The 21,933-nt window shown below is 42.3% G+C and overlaps 2 protein-coding genes across 3 annotated transcripts in view; one reads left to right on the top strand and one right to left on the bottom strand.

Annotated features, from left to right (window-relative positions):
• The window catches only part of RTF2 (replication termination factor 2), a 31,506-nt gene extending 11,957 nt beyond the window's left edge, over window positions 1-19,549 (top strand). The window contains exons 6-9 of one of the 2 annotated variants that reach the window (XM_056548070.1): window positions 17,232-17,345; window positions 17,840-17,897; window positions 18,047-18,133; window positions 19,170-19,549. In XM_056548070.1, coding sequence (XP_056404045.1) covers window positions 17,232-17,345; window positions 17,840-17,897; window positions 18,047-18,133; window positions 19,170-19,342 — 432 coding nt within the window. In that variant the 3' untranslated portion in view covers window positions 19,343-19,549. Of the gene's footprint in view, window positions 1-17,231; window positions 17,346-17,839; window positions 17,898-18,046; window positions 18,134-19,166 lie in introns of both variants that reach the window. The other variant, XM_056548069.1, reaches the window with a different exon arrangement.
• On the bottom strand, window positions 287-7,610 carry LOC130296491 (beta-1,3-galactosyl-O-glycosyl-glycoprotein beta-1,6-N-acetylglucosaminyltransferase 7-like). The gene is made up of 3 exons (XM_056548063.1): window positions 6,455-7,610; window positions 2,743-2,838; window positions 287-1,124 (listed from the first exon to the last, which is right to left on the bottom strand). The coding sequence occupies exons 1-3, from the start codon at window positions 7,419-7,421 to the stop codon at window positions 904-906; spliced, it is 1,284 nt and encodes a 427-aa protein (XP_056404038.1). The 5' UTR covers window positions 7,422-7,610; the 3' UTR covers window positions 287-903.
• Window positions 19,550-21,933: the final 2,384 nt, after the last annotated feature.

Genomic DNA, 21,933 nt, shown 5'->3' with positions numbered 1-21,933 from the left:
CATATGTTACCTTGCTTATCCTGAGTTATATCCCGTATTATACCCCAGAGCTGCATTCACTATTCTGCTGGTGGGGTCAGTGTACATACATTACTTATCCTGTACTGCTTCTGAGTTATATACTGTATTATGCTCCAGAGCTGCACTCACTATTCTGCTGGTGAGGTCACTGTGTACATACATTACATTACTTATCCTGTTCTGATCCTGAGTTTTATCCTGTATTATACTACAGAGCCGCACTCACTATTCTGCTGGTGGGGTCACTGTGTACATACATTACTTATCCCATACTGCTTCTGAGTTATATCCTGTATTATACTCCAGAGCTGCACTCACTATTCTGCTGGTGGGGTCACTGTGTACATACATTACTGATCCTGTAGTGATCCTCTACATCCTCTCTTATACTTTAGAGCTTTTACTGTATATTGTGAAGAGGCTGCATGACAATATCACATGACTACTGTCACATGGGCTGTATCCACCCCCACCACCCAATGTACATAGTCATATTTATTCTGATTCTCTTTATTGTGTTGTCACTTGATTCAGGTAAATAATAAAACAGCGCATGTAAATAATAAGGATTTATGTTACACAACTGAATGGAGATTTCCATATGTACCATGATTTTCCTGTCAGTCTAAATTGCAGTGTTATCTGGCACATTGCAGTCATTTGAGCCTCCTGCCCTTCACTGTCCAGTTTGAGCAGCTTGGGACACACTTTGCATTTTTACCAGGTTTATTTCAGGCAGTTTTCTGTCCTAAGCATCTTTCCTTAGCCAGGTCCTATCAGGTGGCGTCCTTCACCGTCTCCCATGCAAATGGCTGCACCACAGCAGCAGTACCTTAAATTTGTATATGACCAAATGACCACCTGGAGGCACTCCGCTAACCATCAATGCGATGTCTTTATCGAATATTCATCTTGGAAACACCAGCTCTGCTCCACCGGGACCTCTGCCCCCTTCAGGACCCTCAGTCTGAAATGTCTTTCCAGGCAGTCGGTGACCACCCCATAGCGTCTTGGGTCAAATTTGTTTGCAAATAAATGCGGAGAATTTATCAACCAGTGCAAATCTCCGAGGCCGTACACGCAGATGTCCCGCACATAATGCCCTGGGAGGGGGGGAAAAAAATAGACAGCTGAGGGTTTGTTACAATTATATCCAAACAGTGATAATCGGCAGCACAAACCCCTAACATAATATTAAACAACCTTTTCATTGTAGAATTATTTGACTTTTTTTAAAAGTCCAAGACAACAACATATCCCCTGTTCACAGGATAGGTCAGGCATCTTCAGCAATCCTATAGTGAGTGAATGGAAGGGTAGTATGCGAAGTCTGTTCACACAGGGAGATCAAAGCAGTTGACCTACTGATCAGATACTTACAGGTACGTCCTTGGTCCTGCTCCGGTGATATAACGCGGTGTTACACGATAACCCCGCATCATATCACGGCGGGCCCGGCGTCATAGTGAAGCCGGGACCCGCCGCTAATAGCGCGCAGCACCGCGCGCAATTAACCCTTTAGCCGCGCGCTCAGAGCTGAGCCGCGCGGCTAAAAACGAAAGTGAAACCATGCCGGTTAGCTCAGTGGGCTTTTCGGGATAGCCGCGGTGAAATCGCGGCATCCCGAACAGCTTACAGGACAGCGGGAGGGCCCCTACCTGCCTCCTCGCTGTCCGATCGCCGAATGACTGCTCAGTGCCTGAGATCCAGGCATGAGCAGTCATGCGGCAGAATAATCGATCACTGGTTTCCTATGAGAAACCAGTGATCAATGATAAAGATCAGTGTGTGCAGTGTTATAGGTCCCTATGGGAGCTATAACACTGCAAAAAAAAGTGAATAAAGATCATTTAACCCCTCCCCTATTAAAAGTTTGAATCACCCCCCTTTTCCCATAAAAAAAAACAGTGTAAATAAAAATAAACATATATGGTATCACCGCGTGCAGAAATGTCCGAATTATAAAAATATATGATTAATTAAGCTGCTCGCAAAAAAATTCCATGCAAAAAAATTCCAAAGTCCAAAATAGTGCATTTTTGGTCACTTTTTATATCATTTAAAAATGAATAAAAATGGTACCGTTAAAAACTTCAGATCACGGCGCAAAAAAAGAGCCCTCATACCGCCCCATACACGGAAAAATAAAAAAGTTATAGGGGTCAGAAGATGACAATTTTAAACGTATTAATTTTCCTGCATGTAGTTATGATTTTTTCCAGAAGTCCGACAAAATCAAACCTATATAAGTAGGGTATCATTTTAATCGTATGGACGTAAAGAATAAAGATAAGGTGTCATTTTTACCGAAAAATGTACTACGTAGAAACGGAAGCCCCCAAAAGTTACAAAACAGCGGGGGTTTTTTTCAATTTTGTCTCACAATGATTTTTTTTCCGTTTCACCGTAGATTTTTGGCCAAAATGACTGACGTCATTACAAAGTAGAATTGGTGGCGCAAAAAATAAGCAATCATATGGATTTTTAGGTGCAAAATTGAAAGAGTTATGATTTTTGTAAAGGCAAGGAGCAAAAAACGAAAATGCAAAAAACTGAAAAACCCCGGTCCTTAAGGGGTTAAGACTGGTATAGCCTCACAAGCAGTCTTGTGACTTGAGTAGCGCTTTTGGTTGCGGGCACGTGCCAACATAGCCTGGCCCTGCCCTGGGTATTCCTGTTAGTAGCAATTTATGCCTATTAGAGGTAGATTGGAGAGGTTACCACTGCAGCCGGAGTGTGAGATGCCCTCTTGGTCTCTCCATTTGACAGCTCGGATGTTCCCCTCCCAGCCGGCTTCAGGTGTTGATCCTGGAACATCTGAATAAAAAAAAATACAGTGCACAGATTAAATGGAGGACTAGTGACTGGATGCTCATTGCTGCAATCTACCATCCTGGTTATTATGTCAGCTTTGCATTTGAATTCCTCCCTTCCTTACTGTCATGTTAAAAATACTCAGACAAGCCAAAAGTATTTGATTGATCGAGGTCAGGGTGTTCAGAACCCTTCCAATCGCTAGTAAGAGGATGTCCCAGTCACATTGCATAATATGAGCTCCATAGGCTTGCTGTCTGTGAATACAAGCCTCTAATCAGTGGTCTCAAACTGTGGCCCTCCAGATGTTGCAAAACTTCAACTCGCGGGCATGCTGGGAGTTGAAGTTTTGCAACATCTGGAGGGCCACAGTTTGAGACCCCTGCTCTAAATGATACTTCTCACAGCTGACGTATCCAGTCTAGACAGGAGGGAGGCTGTTTTCACAGTGCTTATAGCAGATATTCATTGGGGCAGTTCACGGATGTCATATATAAAAAAAAAATTAAATCAGGCAGTTTTTTTTATTTTTTTATATTATAATTTTTTTATATGGCGTCACAACAAATAAACAAAAACCACGCAAAGGTCAAAAGAACACTGTCGAGTAATGGAGGTCTACAGATATGATTAATGCCAGCAGATTTCAACATGAATACTGCAACCGGAACTTACAACATGGTGTAAAGGGAGCTGTAAAGTGTTACTGTCATTTAAAACAACTTTTGTCATGTGGGTCCAACATGTTGATCGCACCTGGCCTCACTTCTGAGACCCGATGAGATTGAGAGTTATTAGCCGGGAAGCGGGGAGCATTGAGCTGGCCGGCCAGACGAGAGAGCCATACATTTTTTGCATAGAAATCTGTGCAAAGAGATGGTCGGATCTCCTGGCCATCAGGCAAGTGGAACGCAGTGCTAAAAACTCGCAATCACAGCAGGTCCCAGGGGTGAGAGCTGACATTTTTTTTTTTTTTTTTTTGCGCCAGTAATGCTTAAATGGGCACTGTCAAAATCAAGAACTTTTTATGTATTGTACATCTTGGCAAATCCTTTCCGGCTCCAGCACCATCTTTGTCCCAGCTGAAGCACAGGCATGGACAAAGTCCAGTAAGTGAGGGCAGGACTAGCACTTCTCTGTGCTCACTTCTGTCTTGGCAGACTGCAGCATGGATGAAGAGACCAGCACAGCAGACTCAGGAAGGAAATCAATGCATGGTGAGTGAGGGCAAGCTTAGTACTTGCTTCAGACACACCCCTTTCTGAGCAGTGGATGTCAGAATGAGTGATCAGCTGAACAGAGGGATTTGTGAGCCATATGCAAAAGCTAGACCCATACAAAAGACATGTAAAGAATCTACCTAGTGAGAAACATATATGAATACTATCTTTTGTTTCTGTGATATGACATGTAGGGTACTTTTTAAATTATATCAGCAGTACATATGTGATTGCCTGGGGTTGTAGGGCAGTAGGGGTGTTGCGGCACTATATGATAAAGTGCGCTGTTAACCCTTGTCACTCGTGACGCCAGGGTGAGGGTTAAAACTCTGTATTGATGCTGGGCCTATCGCCACCCTTCCCAAGAGCTAAAGGTGAGTGTAGAATAAATAGATTATCCACAGCAGTGCTGAAATTAAAACTTGCAGAAATCTTTACTGAAGATTTTCTGTATATGCAGTAACGGTAACAGTCCAGATAACAGAGTCTTTACAAACAGCACAGCAGTGATTGACAGATGCTTCGGACCCGAAAGTTCCCTTTTAGATTTTGAGGATTGTATTTGCATAGATCCGCTGGATTTAGGGGTTAGATTAGGTCCAGAGGTCTTGCGGAGATAGCGGGGATTTGTAAGAACTATCAGTCTCTAGCGCAGGCCTAAGCCGCCTAGTAATTTGTCTTGTAAGCTGCGGAGGTCCTACCTCGTCCATAGTTAGCAACCCAAGAGAGCGACAATATGGCGCAGCTCCCTTATATGGGCAGGGGCTGGCCGTTCTGGATTGGTCCAATCAGCTGTCACTCACCGTTGCAATGGATTGTGGGTGATCACATGTCCAAAACCACCAAAGGTCATTTAGCAAAAACCAGAGTTCTGTAACCCGGTCACATGACCCGCAGGTCCTGCGACGCTAAAACAGTGAGTAATACCATATACATTTATTTAGATAGTCAATTAATATTTGTAAATATTATCTAAGGGTTGACTAGGGGTTAAAGGGGTTCTCCGGTGCTTAGACATCTTTGGATAGGGGATAAGATGCCTGATCGCGGGAGTCCCGGCGCTGGGGACCCCCGGGATCTTGCACGTGGCACCCCGTTTGTAATCAGTCCCCGGAGCGTGTTCGCTTCGGGTCTGATTACCGACGACCACAAGGCCGGCGGCGTGTGATGTCACACTCCACCCCTCAATGCAAGCCTACGGGGCTTGCATTGAGGGGCGGAGCGTGACGTCACACAGGGGCGGAGGCATGACGTCACACGCTGCCAGCCTTGTGGTCGTCGGTAATCCGACCCGGAGCGAACACGCTCCGGGGACTGATTACAAACGGGGTGCCACGTGCAAGATCCCGGGGGTCCCCAGCGGCGGGACTCCCGTGGTCAGGCATCTTATCCCCTATCCTTTGGATAGGGGATAAGATGTCTAAGCACCGGAGAACCTCTTTAAATGAGGAAAGCGAACCCCGACTCAAACTTTGGGGACTAATAACCAAGGCAGAGTATGAAATACGGTGTCGAGACACCACACATATATCTGTCCTTTTCTGATAACCTGTTACAATGTGTCTGTATTGGTAAATGTATCAATCTTAGCTCACAGAAGGTTGTCTAGACTAGATACAATTGTACCAACCCCTCAGCTTTGAGAAATATTGGGTCAGAACAAGTTTACAGCCGTCAGAACAAGGTTTTTACCATTCATTGACAGCAAACAAAATTATGGAAATAGTAACAAAATTGATACACAAAGGGGTTGATTTTTTTTTTTAACCGCTGAACAGTTGCCCATAGCAACCAGATTCCAGCTTTAGTTTCTAAAATGACCTCTGAATAATGAAAGGTGTAATCTGGTTGCCACGGGCAACTGCTTTACACTTCGTTTGCGGAACTTTATATTACACCAGTATTAAGGGGGTTGTCCGGTGAAAAACAATGTATCCACAATCGAAAGGATAGGGTTTACGTGTATGATCGCATAGGGTCCCCAGCGATCTGTAGAACAGGGTCCTGGGTCTGAGAGAGCTCGTGCTGCGGACAACATGCACTCCATCAATTTCCATGAAAATGCCGAAGATACCAGAGTACAGCACTTTCTGAGAGTCTGTTCCTTGTACTGGAAATCGCAGGGAGTCCCAATGGTCGGCCCTCCCATGATCACTTATCCTCTATCCTGTGAATAGGGGATACATTGTTTTTCACTGGACAAGCCCATTAACATGCTTTAGAGACCTTTTGTCCAGAGCCAAATGTGTTATCTGTTTGGTGCATGGACACCAATTAGCCCCTCGTAATGGATGTTTTTCATTATTTGATATATTGGGGAAAGAAACAAGCAAAACAAAAAATCAGTAATGGGGTTGGTGGTCTGGGCAGTGGATGGAGACCCTTTATTTAAGGCTTACCTTTCATCCTGTTGAGGGTCACCCAGTAGTGCTCGTCTGGACTGTATGTGTCCTTTGACCACTCCAGAAGATCCTTCGCCCTTTGGTCCGTCAACACAAATTCTACAAATTCCCTAGTCAGGGCATAGTAGGCGGTCCCAAAGTAGAGTGTGATGTTATGCGGGGGGCCAGACTTTGCCTCTTTGGTGGGATAGACATAGGACATCCCCATATGGACAAACTCCTTATAAGTCACTTGTGTCCGGTATTTCATGTGCAGCGGCTGGATTACACCTGGCGTCAGGTTCCTCCCATTCCATTTGCTCTTGAGATATTGTACGATCTCCCTATTGGTTTTCATTGGGAAATCTTGTCCACATAAGTTGATGACGTGTCTCCATGGGATGTCAGAGTGGACGAGATCCTGCATGCAGTTTATATCTGCGCCTAGCCTTGAAAACCCTGCGTAGACCACAGTCTCCAGCTGAGATGCTATAAACACATTCCCGAAGCAGCTTGTGAGCTTCCGCACTGCCTTACTGTATGTCTTGGGAGACTTTTGGTCGACATGGATGCAATAGACATTCTGTGGGGTGTAAATAGCAGTAAGCAACTTGATGAACATGTCCAGCTGTTTGTGGATAGTCACGATGTATGCCAAGGGGTAGTCCACCTCCTCAATTGACATTGGCTTTGTGATGAAGTGCAGGTTGGTTATCAGGGTGGAGCAGTTGGATTGCAGGATGACTGCTCCTTCTTCTCTGGGTGGGGGCAGGGCTTCTTGACATATATTTCCCACTACCAGGGCAGCAGGCTTCCCCTCAAATAACGCTTTGCACAGTTCTCCGGGATAGAAGCCACATTCCTTGATTTCCTCCTCAACAGTCAACCAGTTATCCAGTTGGTTAATGTTGGTGATGGCCAAAAGGATGATGGAGAGGCCGATGCATAATATAAACCCTGATTTGGTGCATCCAAGGAGGCTCATTGTCTGCTCTGCCCTTGGACTGTCATCAGTATCATTTGGTTTTTATCCTTATGATGCTGCTTGAAAAACAAACAAAAATATAAATATATTTTATACAATACAAATAAAAAAAAACTTTATATAATATATAATTTCTCATTCCTTACATCCAGAGCTGCAGTCCCTATTCTCACTCTCCACTAACATTCAGAGCTGCATTTACTATTCTCACTCTCCACTAACATTCAGAGCTGCATTTACTCTTCAGTCTCATGCAAAGCTGCATTTATAGTTCTCCATGTGGGCCACTGGAAACAGAATAATGTTCTTCTATATTGGGTTTTTCCCAGTCCTATGTAAAGCTGCATGAATGGGGTTATCAGGATACTCAATATACGTGGTATACTGCTGGGGGAAACATGGGGGAAAAAAATATTTTTAAAAAAAAATCTACTCGCCTACCTCAGTCCCCAGTGGACATTATGTACTCCCCGTAGCTCTGGCTACTCTCTATTTCAAGACAAGCTCTTCACTGCAGTGACGGCCTGCTCAGCCAATCATTGAGTGAGGCGGGACATGGCTTTGGGGCAGCACGCACTACTTTGATAGAGCAAGGGTCCCATTCAGGAGATTGCAGGGGTCCCAGTGGTCTCACCCACTGTGATCAGACACTTATCCCCTTTCACTAAACAACCCCTTTAAATTGTTTTGTCTATAGTTTTAAATGGAATTCCCTAGATTTTTGATAATTAATACTAATGTGATACATTGTACACAGTGTACTCATACATTGTATGTGTATATGGACTGACAACCCAGTTGGTTGCTTACAAGGTGGATGGTTTCCAGTGCTGGGTTCACTTTCCTCTGTCAGGCTTTTGCAATAGGTGTCTATTAAAGGAGTACTCCAGGATGTTAAAATTGTCATTCAGATGCTGGCAGTAAAAAAAAAATATATGGATAAATACCTGCCGTCGCTCCCTGGTGCCTGACAAATGGCTTCACATGATCACTATTTTTTTTTTTTTTTTTTTCTCCTTCGCATGATCAGTCACATTTCCTAAATCATTGCCAAAATTACATAATTTCTGCCAGGTTATGCAAACTTTTGAGCAGACCTGTACACATAGTAAATTGATATGATGATTACCTCTAATTATCCCCTAACCAGTAAATGTATTCTTATCAAATAGATAAATGACATGTCCATACATAAACAGCATATGTTACGACTGCCTGTAGTTAATATCAGTAACCTGCCCATACATATACAGCAGGTGACATTACTGCCTGTAGTTATCAGTAATACATACATATACAGCAGGTGACATTACTCCCTGTAGTTAATATCAGTAACCTGCCCATACATATAGAGCAGGTGACATTACTCCCTGGTAGTTATCATTAATACATATACAGCAGGTGACACTACTCCCTTTTTAGTTATCAGTAATACATACATATACAGCAGGTGACATTACGCCCTGTAGTTATCAATAATACATACATATACAGCAGGTGACATTACTCCCTGTAGTTATCAGTAATACATGCATATACATGACATTACTCCCTGTAGTTATCAGTAGTACATACATATACATTACATTACTCCCTGTAGTTATCAGTAGTATATACATGACATTACTCCCTGTAGTTATCAGTAGTACATACTTATACATGACATTACTCCCTGTAGTTATCAGTAGTACATACATATACATGACATTACTCCCTGTAGTTATCAGTAGTACATACATATACATGACATTACTCCCTGTAGATATCAGTAGTACATACATATACATGACATTACTCCCTGTAGTTATCAGTAGTACATACATATACATTACATTACTCCCTGTAGTTATCAGTAGTATATACATGACATTACTCCCTGTAGTTATCAGTAGTACATACATATACATGACATTACTCCCTGTAGTTATCAGTAATACATACATATACATTACATTACTCCCTGTAGTTATCAGTAGTATATACATGACATTACTCCCTGTAGTTATCAGTAGTACATACATATACATGACATTACTCCCTGTAGTTATCAGTAGTACATACATATACATGACATTACTCCCTGTAGTTATCAGTAGTATATACATGACATTACTCCCTGTAGTTATCAGTAGTACATACTTATACATGACATTACTCCCTGTAGTTATCAGTAGTACATACATATACATGACATTACTCCCTGTAGTTATCAGTAATACATACATATACATTACATTACTCCCTGTAGTTATCAGTAGTATATACATGACATTACTCCCTGTAGTTATCAGTAGTACATACATATACATGACATTACTCCCTGTAGTTATCAGTAGTACATACATATACATGACATTACTCCCTGTAGTTATCAGTAGTATATACATGACATTACTCCCTGTAGTTATCAGTAATACATACATATACATGACATTACTCCCTGTAGTTATCAGTAGTATATACATGACATTACTCCCTGTAGTTATCAGTAGTACATACATATACATGACATTACTCCCTGTAGTTGTCAGTAGTACATACATATACATGACATTACTCCCTGTAGTTGTCAGTAGTACATACATATACATGACATTACTCCCTGTAGTTATCAGTAGTACATACATATACATGACATTACTCCCTGTAGTTATCAGTAGTACATACATATACATGACATTACTGCCTGTAGTTGTCAGTAGTACATACATATACATGACATTACTCCCTGTAGTTATCAGTAGTACATACATATACATGACATTACTCCCTGTAGTTATCAGTAGTACATACATATACATGACATTACTCCCTGTAGATATCAGTAGTACATACATATACATGACATTACTCCCTGTAGTTATCAGTAGTACATACATATACATTACATTACTCCCTGTAGTTATCAGTAGTATATACATGACATTACTCCCTGTAGTTATCAGTAGTACATACATATACATGACATTACTCCCTGTAGTTATCAGTAGTACATATACATGACATTACTCCCTGTAGTTATCAGTAGTACATACATATACATGACATTACTCCCTGTAGTTATCAGTAGTACATACATATACATGACATTACTCCCTGTAGTTATCAGTAATACATACATATACATTACATTACTCCCTGTAGTTATCAGTAGTACATATACATGACATTACTCCCTGTAGTTATCAGTAGTACATACTTATACATGACATTACTCCCTGTAGTTATCAGTAGTACATACATATACATGACATTACTCCCTGTAGTTATCAGTAATACATACATATACATTACATTACTCCCTGTAGTTATCAGTAGTATATACATGACATTACTCCCTGTAGTTATCAGTAGTACATACATATACATGACATTACTCCCTGTAGTTATCAGTAGTACATACATATACATGACATTACTCCCTGTAGTTATCAGTAGTATATACATGACATTACTCCCTGTAGTTATCAGTAATACATACATATACATGACATTACTCCCTGTAGTTATCAGTAGTATATACATGACATTACTCCCTGTAGTTATCAGTAGTACATACATATACATGACATTACTCCCTGTAGTTGTCAGTAGTACATACATATACATGACATTACTCCCTGTAGTTGTCAGTAGTACATACATATACATGACATTACTCCCTGTAGTTATCAGTAGTACATACATATACATGACATTACTCCCTGTAGTTATCAGTAGTACATACATATACATGACATTACTGCCTGTAGTTGTCAGTAGTACATACATATACATGACATTACTCCCTGTAGTTATCAGTAGTACATATACATGACATTACTCCCTGTAGTTATCAGTAGTACATACATATACATGACATTACTCCCTGTAGTTATCAGTAGTACATACATATACATGACATTACTCCCTGTAGTTATCAGTAGTACATATACATGACATTACTCCCTGTAGTTATCAGTAATACATAAATGTATAGCTGATGAAATAACTCTGTAATGTACATCATTAGCATACATATACAGCTGATATTACTCCATGTACTTTATATCAGTCACTTCCAATAATGTAATGACTGGACATTGGCCTTATGACTTACCTGCACAGATTTCTTTTCCCCTGACCAGAAGCTCTTGTGCCACTGACATCTCTTCTGTGGCTCTTGTTGCTGTGTCAGGTATTAGCAGCAGAAACTGCGTTTCCATGCGAGGTTTCCTATCTGACTGCTTCTGGGGGTCCCCGGGGACCACTCTGGGGCGTCCTTTTGGGTTTCATTAGCGGTAACAAAAAACGTGAGCACTCTATGTCCTGCAGCCTCCTCACCCTACAATCAGTCTTTCCTGTGATTGTTCTATACAAGTCACTTCACATTAAGGCACAAAAGTATATGGAATATATTCAGCTCACAGTCTCTGTTGCACAGATTCTTCAGTTCCAGGTGCACTGGATAGAGACCACTGTGCGGATAAATACCAAGATGAGATCCAAGTGGAAGTAACTACAACAGGGAAAAAGCACTAGCTGCTTGTTTCATGTATGTCCACCGGACATATTTTAACATGGAGTGATCAATAAAATTGGATTTTTTAATTATTTTAGTGCTGGATATGCTTTTTCCCTGCAGGAGTTAATTTCACTCTGCTCTCCTCTTCACATGAAGGAACATTTACACCTAATAAACAATATCCTGGATATCGATCTGTGTATAACATTAGTAACATCCTTGTTTTTACCTGTATCACTTCCTTATATATATTCATCCTGGACTACCTGATTCAGGAGCACAATGCTAGTATTACAGTGAAGATTAACTACTTTTCAGCAGCACTATAAGTATGGAACTGCTTAATCCATTTCTGTAGTATTCAGGGTCTGGACAAACCTTTTTGGTTTACCTTAAGGCTGACCTTATCAATTGTTACCTACATAGGAGGGATAGGTAGCCCAGAATAGAATAAATGGGACATATTTGGGTGGGGTGGTCCCTTAGAATTAGCACATGTGAATAGACAGCAGTGATTTTCTTTTGTTGTCTTACCCTGTTGGTGTCTCTTGGGTTTGTTCTCTGTCGACCTCATCCTCAGCACCTCAACTGCATCTGCTCTTTGGTTGCAAAAGGAAAGGGTTTGCATACAGAATATTTCACTTATGCAAAACTGTCAAGCGTCACCAATGTAACTATGTCTGCATGAGTCTGGTGCAATGTAGGTGCGGAAAACTAGTATACAACCTGTCCCCTCAACACACCTGATCTCCCCTCTATACATCTCTACCCTGATCTCCCTATATATCCCCTCACATATTCTCCAGTACACAACGTGTCCCCTCCATACATCTCTACCCTGATCTCCCTATATATCCCCTCATATATTCAGTACACAACCTGTCCTCTCCATACATCTCTACCCTGATCTCCCTATATATCCCCTCACATATTCTCCAGTACACAACGTGTCCCCTCCATACATCTCTACCCTGATCTCCCTATATATCCCCTCATATATTCAGTACACAACCTGTCCTCTCCATACATCTCTACCCTGATCTCCCTATATATCCCCTCACATATTCTCCAGTACACAACCTGTCCTCTCCATACATCTCTACCCTAATCTCCCTATATATCCCCTCACATATTATCCAGTACATAACCTGTCCCCTCCATACATCTATTCAATGATCTCCCTATATATCTCCTCACATATTATCCAGTACACAACCTGTCCCCTCCATACATCTCTACCCTGATCTCCCTATATATCCCATCACATATTATCCAGTACACAACCTGTCCTCTCCATACATCTCTACCCTGATCCCCCTATATATCCCCTCACATATTCTCCAATACACAACCTGCCCCCTCCATACATCTCTACCCTGATCTCCCTATATATCCCCTCACATATTCTCCAGTACACAACCTGTCCCCTCCATACATCTCTACCCTGATCCCCCTATATATCCCCTCACATATTCTCCAATACACAACCTGTCCCCTCCATACATCTCTACCCTGATCTCCCTATATATCCCCTCACATATAATCCAGTACACAACCTGCCCCCTCCATACATCTCTACCCTGATCTCCCTATATATCCCCTCATATATTATCCAGTACACAACCTGTCCTCTCCATACATCTCTACCCTGATCCCCCTATATATCCCCTCACATATTCTCCAGTACATAACCTGTCCTCTCCATACATCTCTACCCTGATCTCCCTATATATCCCCTCACATATTCTCCAGTACACAACCTGTCCTCTCCATACATCTCTACCCTGATCTCCCTATATATCCCCTCACATATTCTCCAGTACACAACCTGTCCTCTCCATACATCTCTACCCTGATCTCCCTATATATCCCCTCATATATTATCCAGTACACAACCTGTCCTCTCCATACATCTCTACCCTGATCCCCCTATATATCTCCTCACATATTCTCCAGTACACAACCTGTCCCCTCCATACATCTCTATCCTGATCTCCCTATATATCACCTCACATATTCTCCAGTACACAACCTGTCCTCTCCATACATCTCTATCCTGATCTCCCTATATATCCCCTCACATATTCTCCAGTACACAACCTGTCCTCTCCAGTACACAACCTGTCCTCTCCATACATCTCTACCCTGATCTCCCTATATATCCCCTCACATATTCTCCAGTACACAACCTGTCCTCTCCATACATCTCTACCCTAATCTCCCTATATATCCCCTCACATATTCTCCAGTACACAACCTGTCCTCTCCATACATCTCTATCCTTATCTCCCTATATATCACCTCACATATTCTCCAGTACACAACCTGTCCTCTCCATACATCTCTACCCTAATCTCCCTATATATCCCCTCACATATTATCCAGTACATAACCTGTCCCCTCCATACATCTATTCAATGATCTCCCTATATATCTCCTCACATATTATCCAGTACACAACCTGTCCTCTCCATACATCTCTACCCTGATCCCCCTATATATCCCCTCACATATTCTCCAGTACACAACCTGTCCCCTCCATACATCTCTACCCTGATCCCCCTATATATCCCCTCACATATTATCCAGAACACAACCTGTCCCCTCCATACATCTCTACCCTGATCTCCCTATATATCCCCTCACATATTCTCCAGTACACAACCTGTCCCCTCCATACATCTCTACCCTGATCTCCCTATATATCCCCTCACATATTCTCCAGTACACAACCTGTCCCCTCCATACATCTCTACCCTGATCTCCCTATATATCCCCTCACATATTATCCAGTACACAACCTGTCCTCTCCATACATCTCTACCCTGATCTCCCTATATATCTCCTCACATATTATCCAGTACACAACCTGTCCCCTCCATACATCTCTATCCTGATCTCCCTATATATCCCCTCACATATTATCCAGTACACAACCTGTCCTCTCCATACATCTCTATCCTGATCTCCCTATATATCCCCTCACATATTCTCGAGTACACAACCTGTCCTCTCCATACATCTCTACCCTGATCTCCCTATATATCTCCTCACATATTCTCGAGTACACAACCTGTCCCCTCCATACATCTCTACCCTGATCTCCCTATATATCCCCTCATATATTATCCAGTACACAACCTGTCCTCTCCATACATCTCTACTAGGGATCGACCGATTATCGGTATGGCTGATATTATCGGCCGATAATCACGATTTTGGGCATTATAGGTATCGGCAATTATCTTGCCGATAAGCCGATAATGCCCCGCACCGCCCCCACCGCACCGCGACCGCCACCCCCTCGACCCGCCGCACCGCACCCCCGACCCACCACACCGCGTCGCACCCCCCACCGTGATGCTAGGCGGTATACCGGTATGGATTTTTTCCCATACCGCTATACCGGTCGGGCCCCTCCCCCACCCTCCGAGTCAATAAAAAAAATTAAACTTACCCGTAATGGGGGTGGTCCAGGCCATCCTTCCTTCATGTAGTGTCCGGGGGCGTTCCGGGTGGAGGGTGGTCCGGGCTGTCCTTCTTCTCCGGCGGGCCGCTTCTCCACTCTGGGCAGGCTCTGGCCTAGTACGCTGCATAGACGCCGCTACGCTGTGACGTCAGGTGCGTCGCTGCGCACGGGCGTCACTATGCAGCGACGTCTATGCAGCGTACTAGGCCGGAGCCTGCCCGGAGTGGAGAAGAGGCCCGCCGGAGAAGGACAGCCCGGACCGGACCACCCTCCACCCGGAACGCCCCCGGACACTACATGAACGATGGATGGATGGCCCGGACCACCCTCACAGGTAGGGGGAGAGAAGCGGGTGGCGGCGGCGGTCTATGGCCCCCGCAAAAGCCACTGCAGATCATTGATTTAAAGCGCCCGCTTTAAATCAATGATCTGCTGCGGTGTCGCAGGGGGTTAAATAGCCGATAACTTATACCGGAATATCTGTATAAGCTATCGGCCCTAACCTCCACCGATTATCGGTATCGGCCCTAAAAAAACGATATCGGTCGATCCCTAATCTCTACCCTGATCTCCCTATATATCCCCTCACATATTATCCAGTACACAACCTGTCCTCTCCATACATCTCTACCCTGATCTCCCTATATATCCCCTCACATATTCTCCAGTACACAACCTGTCCTCTCCATACATCTCTACCCTGATCTCCCTATATATCCCTTCACATATTATCCAGTACACAACCTGTCCCCTCCATACATCTCTACCCTGATCTCCCTATATATCCCCTCATATATTATCCAGTACACAACCTGTCCTCTCCATACATCTCTACCCTGATCTCCCTATATATCTCCTCACATATTATCCAGTACACAACCTGTCCCCTCCATACATCTCTACCCTGATCTCCCTATATATCTCCTCACATATTCTCCAGTACACAACCTGTCCTCTCCATACATCTCTACCCTGATCTCCCTATATATATCCCCTCACATATTCTCCAGTACACAACCTGTCCCCTCCATACATCTCTACCCTGATCTCCCTATATATCTCCTCACATATTCTCCAGTACACAACCTGTCCCCTCCATACATCTCTACCCTGATCTCCCTATATATCCCCTCACATATTCTCCAGTACACAACCTGTCCCCTCCATATATCTCTACCCTGATCTCCCTATATATCCCCTCACATATTATCCAGTACACAACCTGTCCCCTCCATACATCTCTACCCTGATCTCCCTATATATCCCCTCACATATTCTCCAGTACACAACCTGTCCCCTCCATACATCTCTACCCTGATCTCCCTATATATCTCCTCACATATTCTCCAGTACACAACCTGTCCCCTCCATACATCTCTACCCTGATCTCCCTATATATCCCCTCACATATTCTCCAGTACACAACCTGTCCCCTCCATATATCTCTACCCTGATCTCCCTATATATCCCCTCACATATTATCCAGTACACAACCTGTCCCCTCCATACATCTCTACCCTGATCTCCCTATATATCTCCTCACATATTATCCAGTACATAACCTGTCCTCTCCATACATCTCTACCCTGATCTCCCTATATATCTACTCACATATTATCCAGTACACAACCTGTCCCCTCCATACATCTCTACCCTGATCTCCCTATATATCCCCTCACATATTATCCAGTACATAACCTGTCCCCTCCATACATCTATTCAATGATCTCCCTATATATCTCCGCACATATTCTCCAGTCCACATTCATGACCTCCTGCCCACAATCTCAAGTCCACAACCTATCTGAATAACCTTCTGTTTATTTTACCTTTTTAGTGCGGAAAGAATTTTAATGAAGACGACATAATTCTTTTGAATGGAGACAAAAATGAAGTAGAGGAACTGAGGAAGAAGATGGATGAAAGAAGATTGAAAGCCAAGTTGGAGAAGGTACGATGCCAGGTGGTCACTGGGCAGAAGTCACCAAACTTCAGCAGCTTTCTAATCTAAGCTTCTGACTGGTTTTAATTCTACACTTATTTCAAGATGTCTGCTTGCTGTCAGTAAGTGTAAACCTTCACAGAAGCTAAATACCTATCATGTCCCAGCATAGACTGTCCTTTGTGGACCAATAACTGTGGCAGCAGAAAACTTAGGACCCGTCCACAGTGCTGTATTTTCGCCGCCAGAATTCTGCTAGCATCGGAGTTTACAATGTGGCATTTCTGTGTGGATAAGTCCTTACACAGGCTGTTATCTGCTCTGAAACATTGTTAGGACCTGCAGCCAGTGAAGCATATCTAGGGCAGGGTGGAAATGTTAACAAAATATGTTCCCACTCACTGACAGCAAGAAAATTACACAATTGTACATTTTACAGCGCCTAAGCTTGATGGTGGTTGTTCTGTTATCTATTTTAATGCTGGAATCCTCTTTGCTTCTAGAAATCCAAGAAGACAAAACCAGCTGAGATAGTCACCGCAAACAATCATACAGAGGAAGGTAAGACAGCATGGATGTGGAGCCTAAAAATTCTGTTGGGCTTCCTTTCTTGTGGTCCAGGGTTTATGCTACCTAAGATCACTGTAAATCCTGGGTGCAGCACTTCAAGGGTTAACATGTTAAGTATTTTCTTCTTTTTGTCCCCACAGAAGCTGCAGGGCCATCTGGAATCACAAATGGAAGCAAAACCATTTCAAGGGAAAAAATCAACTTTGTCTCCAGCACCACATCCACTGGTAGGTCTGAGAATAAGATGGAATTATCAAAGATTGATAATCCAGAATATTTTGTTACCCAGCAACTAATGGTAGTGGATTAAAGTAGGTTAGCATATACATAGATACAATTTGAAGTGTGGTGCAAAACAGTTCTGCTGATTAATTATAACATGATTTAGCAAATTGTGTCCTACAGAGCTGAAATCTTTGTGTTCCCTGTTTTTTCAGAGTCTCTAGTGTCCGTCAACAGTTTGCATTATAAAAATGTCTCTTTACATCAGACACGGTACAGTCATCTGTTGTAGAAAAAACTTACTGCCCCATATTATGTTAGGATGTCTAACAACCAGCTGAATAGTGAGTTAAGCGCTGCAGTATAATACAAGATATAACTCAGGATCAGTACAGGATAAGTAATGTAATGTATGTACACAGTGACCTCACCAGCAGAATGGTGAGTACAGCTCTGTGATATAATACAGGATATAACTCGGGATCAGTACAGGATAAGTAATGTAATGTAAGTACACAGTGACTCCACCAGCAGAATAGTGAGTACAGCTCTGGAGTATCATACAGGATATAACTCAGGATCAGTACAGGATCAGTAATGTAATGTATGTACACAGTGACCTCACCAGCAGAATAGTGAGTACAGCTCTGGGGTATAATACAGGATATAACTCAGGATCAGTACAGGATAAGTAATGTAATGTAAGTACACAGTGACTCCACCAGCAGAAGGGTGAGTACAGCTCTGTGATATAATACAGGATATAACTCAGGATCAGTACAGGATAAGTAATGTAATGTAAGTACACAGTGACTCCACCAGCAGAATGGTGAGTACAGCTCTGGAGTATAATACAGGATATAACTCAGGATCAGTACAGGATAAGTAATGTAATGTAATGTATGTACACAGTGACCTCACCTGCAGAATAGTGAGTACAGCTCTGGAGTATAATACAGAAAGTAATGTATTCTTATGATTATCTATAGAGGGTTCTTTACGGTGACTTTCTTTCAATTGCTTTGCTTCTTCTTCCAGCAGAACCCAACTCATCAGAGACGGTCGTCTCATCATCATCTGCCGCTAAGAGGCAGTTCCCCAGCACAAATAACAAATCTGAGGCATACAAATCCATCTTTACCTCTCACAGCTCTGCCAAACGCACCAAGGATCAGTCGTCTAACTGGGTCACCCACACAGCATATTACTTCTAATTAAACGGACTCAACATCTCTGTGACTTTACAGAGAAATAACATGTATATAGTGTGGTAACATCATTGTCTGATAGGATAACGCTTTAGTACCGGCTTCTGGTCGCACCCCTGTATTAGTGGGGCAGTGGCTTCACTATGGTTCATTGATACATTTTGTGCAGATACCTGGTCATAGAATTTGTCTATTAATAAAATGATTGAGACTTCTAAAGTGTATATTTACATTGGTGTCCAGTGAAAGTACACGTTTACACCCCTTTTGGAGATTTGTATTATCCTATTCATAAGTAGCACAACATTACATGATATCCATCATGACTAAAAGACGCTGAGGCATGAGGTTTCATGACCTTTATGTAGATGAGCTCCAGACCTAAATACACATCCTGTAAATGTAGGAAACTAAACCACAAGCTGTGGTTACCAGGGTTGTCCAGGATTATAAAAACATGGGTTGTTTAAGGTATTGCAGCTCAACTCCACTGAATGGGATGGAACTGAAAGCGTACCAGTCAGATCCAACAAAAAAAACTTTTTTTTTTCTTTTTTTTAATAGATCACTCAGTACCTAATCCTGACCATGTACATCAAATTTTTATGTGTCTCGCACCTTCATTTATTTTTTTACACTTTTAATTTTGCTCACTAGTCTGAATTACTCTCAAAGGGAGGGGGCGTGGCCTCCCTGCAGGTCTCCGCCCCCTCCCTCAGTATGCTGTCTGCTCACATCTCCCCTAGCATTAGCAAAATTACAACTCCCAGCTTGTCCTCACTGACAGTAGTGGGACACAAGCTGACAGTGGGAGGATTTTTCCTCCAGTTGTGAGCCCTGCGCTCACAGCTGTCAATCAAGGAAGTATGTCCATGACATTGGTGATGATGCATGGACACAACAGGACTGGCATGTGTCCAAGCAGGCAGGGGGGGGCAGTTTTGTGACTGGCTTTTTCAGTATGAAATACTGAATTTCTTAATGAAAGCAATTGCAAAAACTATTGGTTTTGCATGCTTTACAACATATCAAATTTTTTTGTATCTGACAGTGCCTATTGAAGGTGCAATACCAAATAGAAGCTGTGACAGATGTGGGTGCTGTTTTCTTTTTAGGAAGGCAGCTCAACCTCCTTTTAAAGAAGCTTTAACCTTAAGGACCAAGCCCATTTTGACCTTAAGGACGGGAGCATTTTTTGCAAATTTGACCACTGTCATTTAAGCATTAATAACTCTGGGATGCTTTTACTTATGAATTTGATTCAGAGAGAGTTTTTTTTTAGTGACATATTCTACTTTATGTTAGTGGTACATTTTTGTCGATACTTGCATCATTGCTTGGTGAAAAATACCAAAATTTCATGAAAAATTAGAAAATTTTGCATTCTTTTGAAGCTCTCTGCTTGTAAGGGAAATGGACATACCAATAAATTATATATTCACATATACAATATGTCTACTTTCTGTTGGCATCATAAAGTTGACATGTTTGTACTTTTTAAAGACATTAGAGGGCTTCAAAGTTTAGCAGCAATTTTCACATTTTTCACAAAAATTAAAAAATCAGAATTTTTTAGGGGCCATGTTATGTTAGAAATCCCACATAATGGACCCCATTCTGAAAACTGCACCCCTTTTAAAGTATTCAAAATAACATTCAGAGAGTTTAGGTGATTCACAGGAATAGCAGCAAAGTAGAGGCAAAAATTCAAAATCTCAATTTTTTTACATTAACATGTTCTTGTAGACCCATTTTTCCCCCCCATTTTTACAAGGGGTAAAAGGAGAAAAAGACCATCAAAATGTGTAACCTAATTTCTCTCAAGTAAGGAAATACCCCATATGTGGATGTACAGTGATCTGTGGGTGCACTAGAGGGCTCAGAAGGGAAGGAGCAACATTTGGCTTTTGGAGAGCAAATTTTGCTGAAATGTTTTTTGGGGGGCATGTCACATTTAGGAAACCCTCATGGTGCCATAACAGCAAAAAAATAAAAACACATGGCACACTATTTTGGAAACTACACCCCTCAAGGAATGTACCAAAGGGTACAGTAAGCCTTAACCACCCCCACAGGTGTTCAACAAATGTTTGCTAAAGTTGGACGTGAAAATGAAAAAATTAGATTTTTTTTTTTCACTAAAATGCTGGTGTTACCCAAAACCTTTGAATTTTTACAAGGGGTAATAAAAAAAAAAATGGTGTTACAAATTTTTGGGGCCTTTGGGGAGTATGGAAATACCCCATTTGTGGATGTAAAGTGCTCTGTGGGCGCACTACAGGGCTCAGAAGAGAAGGAGCGCCATTGGGCTTTTGCAGAGAGAATTTGGTTGGAATAGATGTCGGAGGCCATGTGCGTTTACAAAACCCCTGAGCTTCCAGAACAGTGGACATGTGACCCCATTTTGGAAACTACACCCCGCACTGAATGTAATAAGGGGTGCAATGAGCATTTATACTGGCTTTTCACAGATCTTTGGAACAGTGGGCTGTGCAAATGAAGATGTATATTTTTCACAGACCTCTGTTTAAAACATCTACCACCTGTGGGGTGTAAATGCTCACTGCACTCCTTGTTACATTCCGTGAGGGGTGTAG

This window comes from Hyla sarda, chromosome 12, assembly GCF_029499605.1.
Source record: "Hyla sarda isolate aHylSar1 chromosome 12, aHylSar1.hap1, whole genome shotgun sequence".
In the NCBI taxonomy this organism is placed as follows: domain Eukaryota; kingdom Metazoa; phylum Chordata; class Amphibia; order Anura; family Hylidae; genus Hyla; species Hyla sarda.
This window is presented reverse-complemented; position numbering and strand designations above follow the sequence as displayed.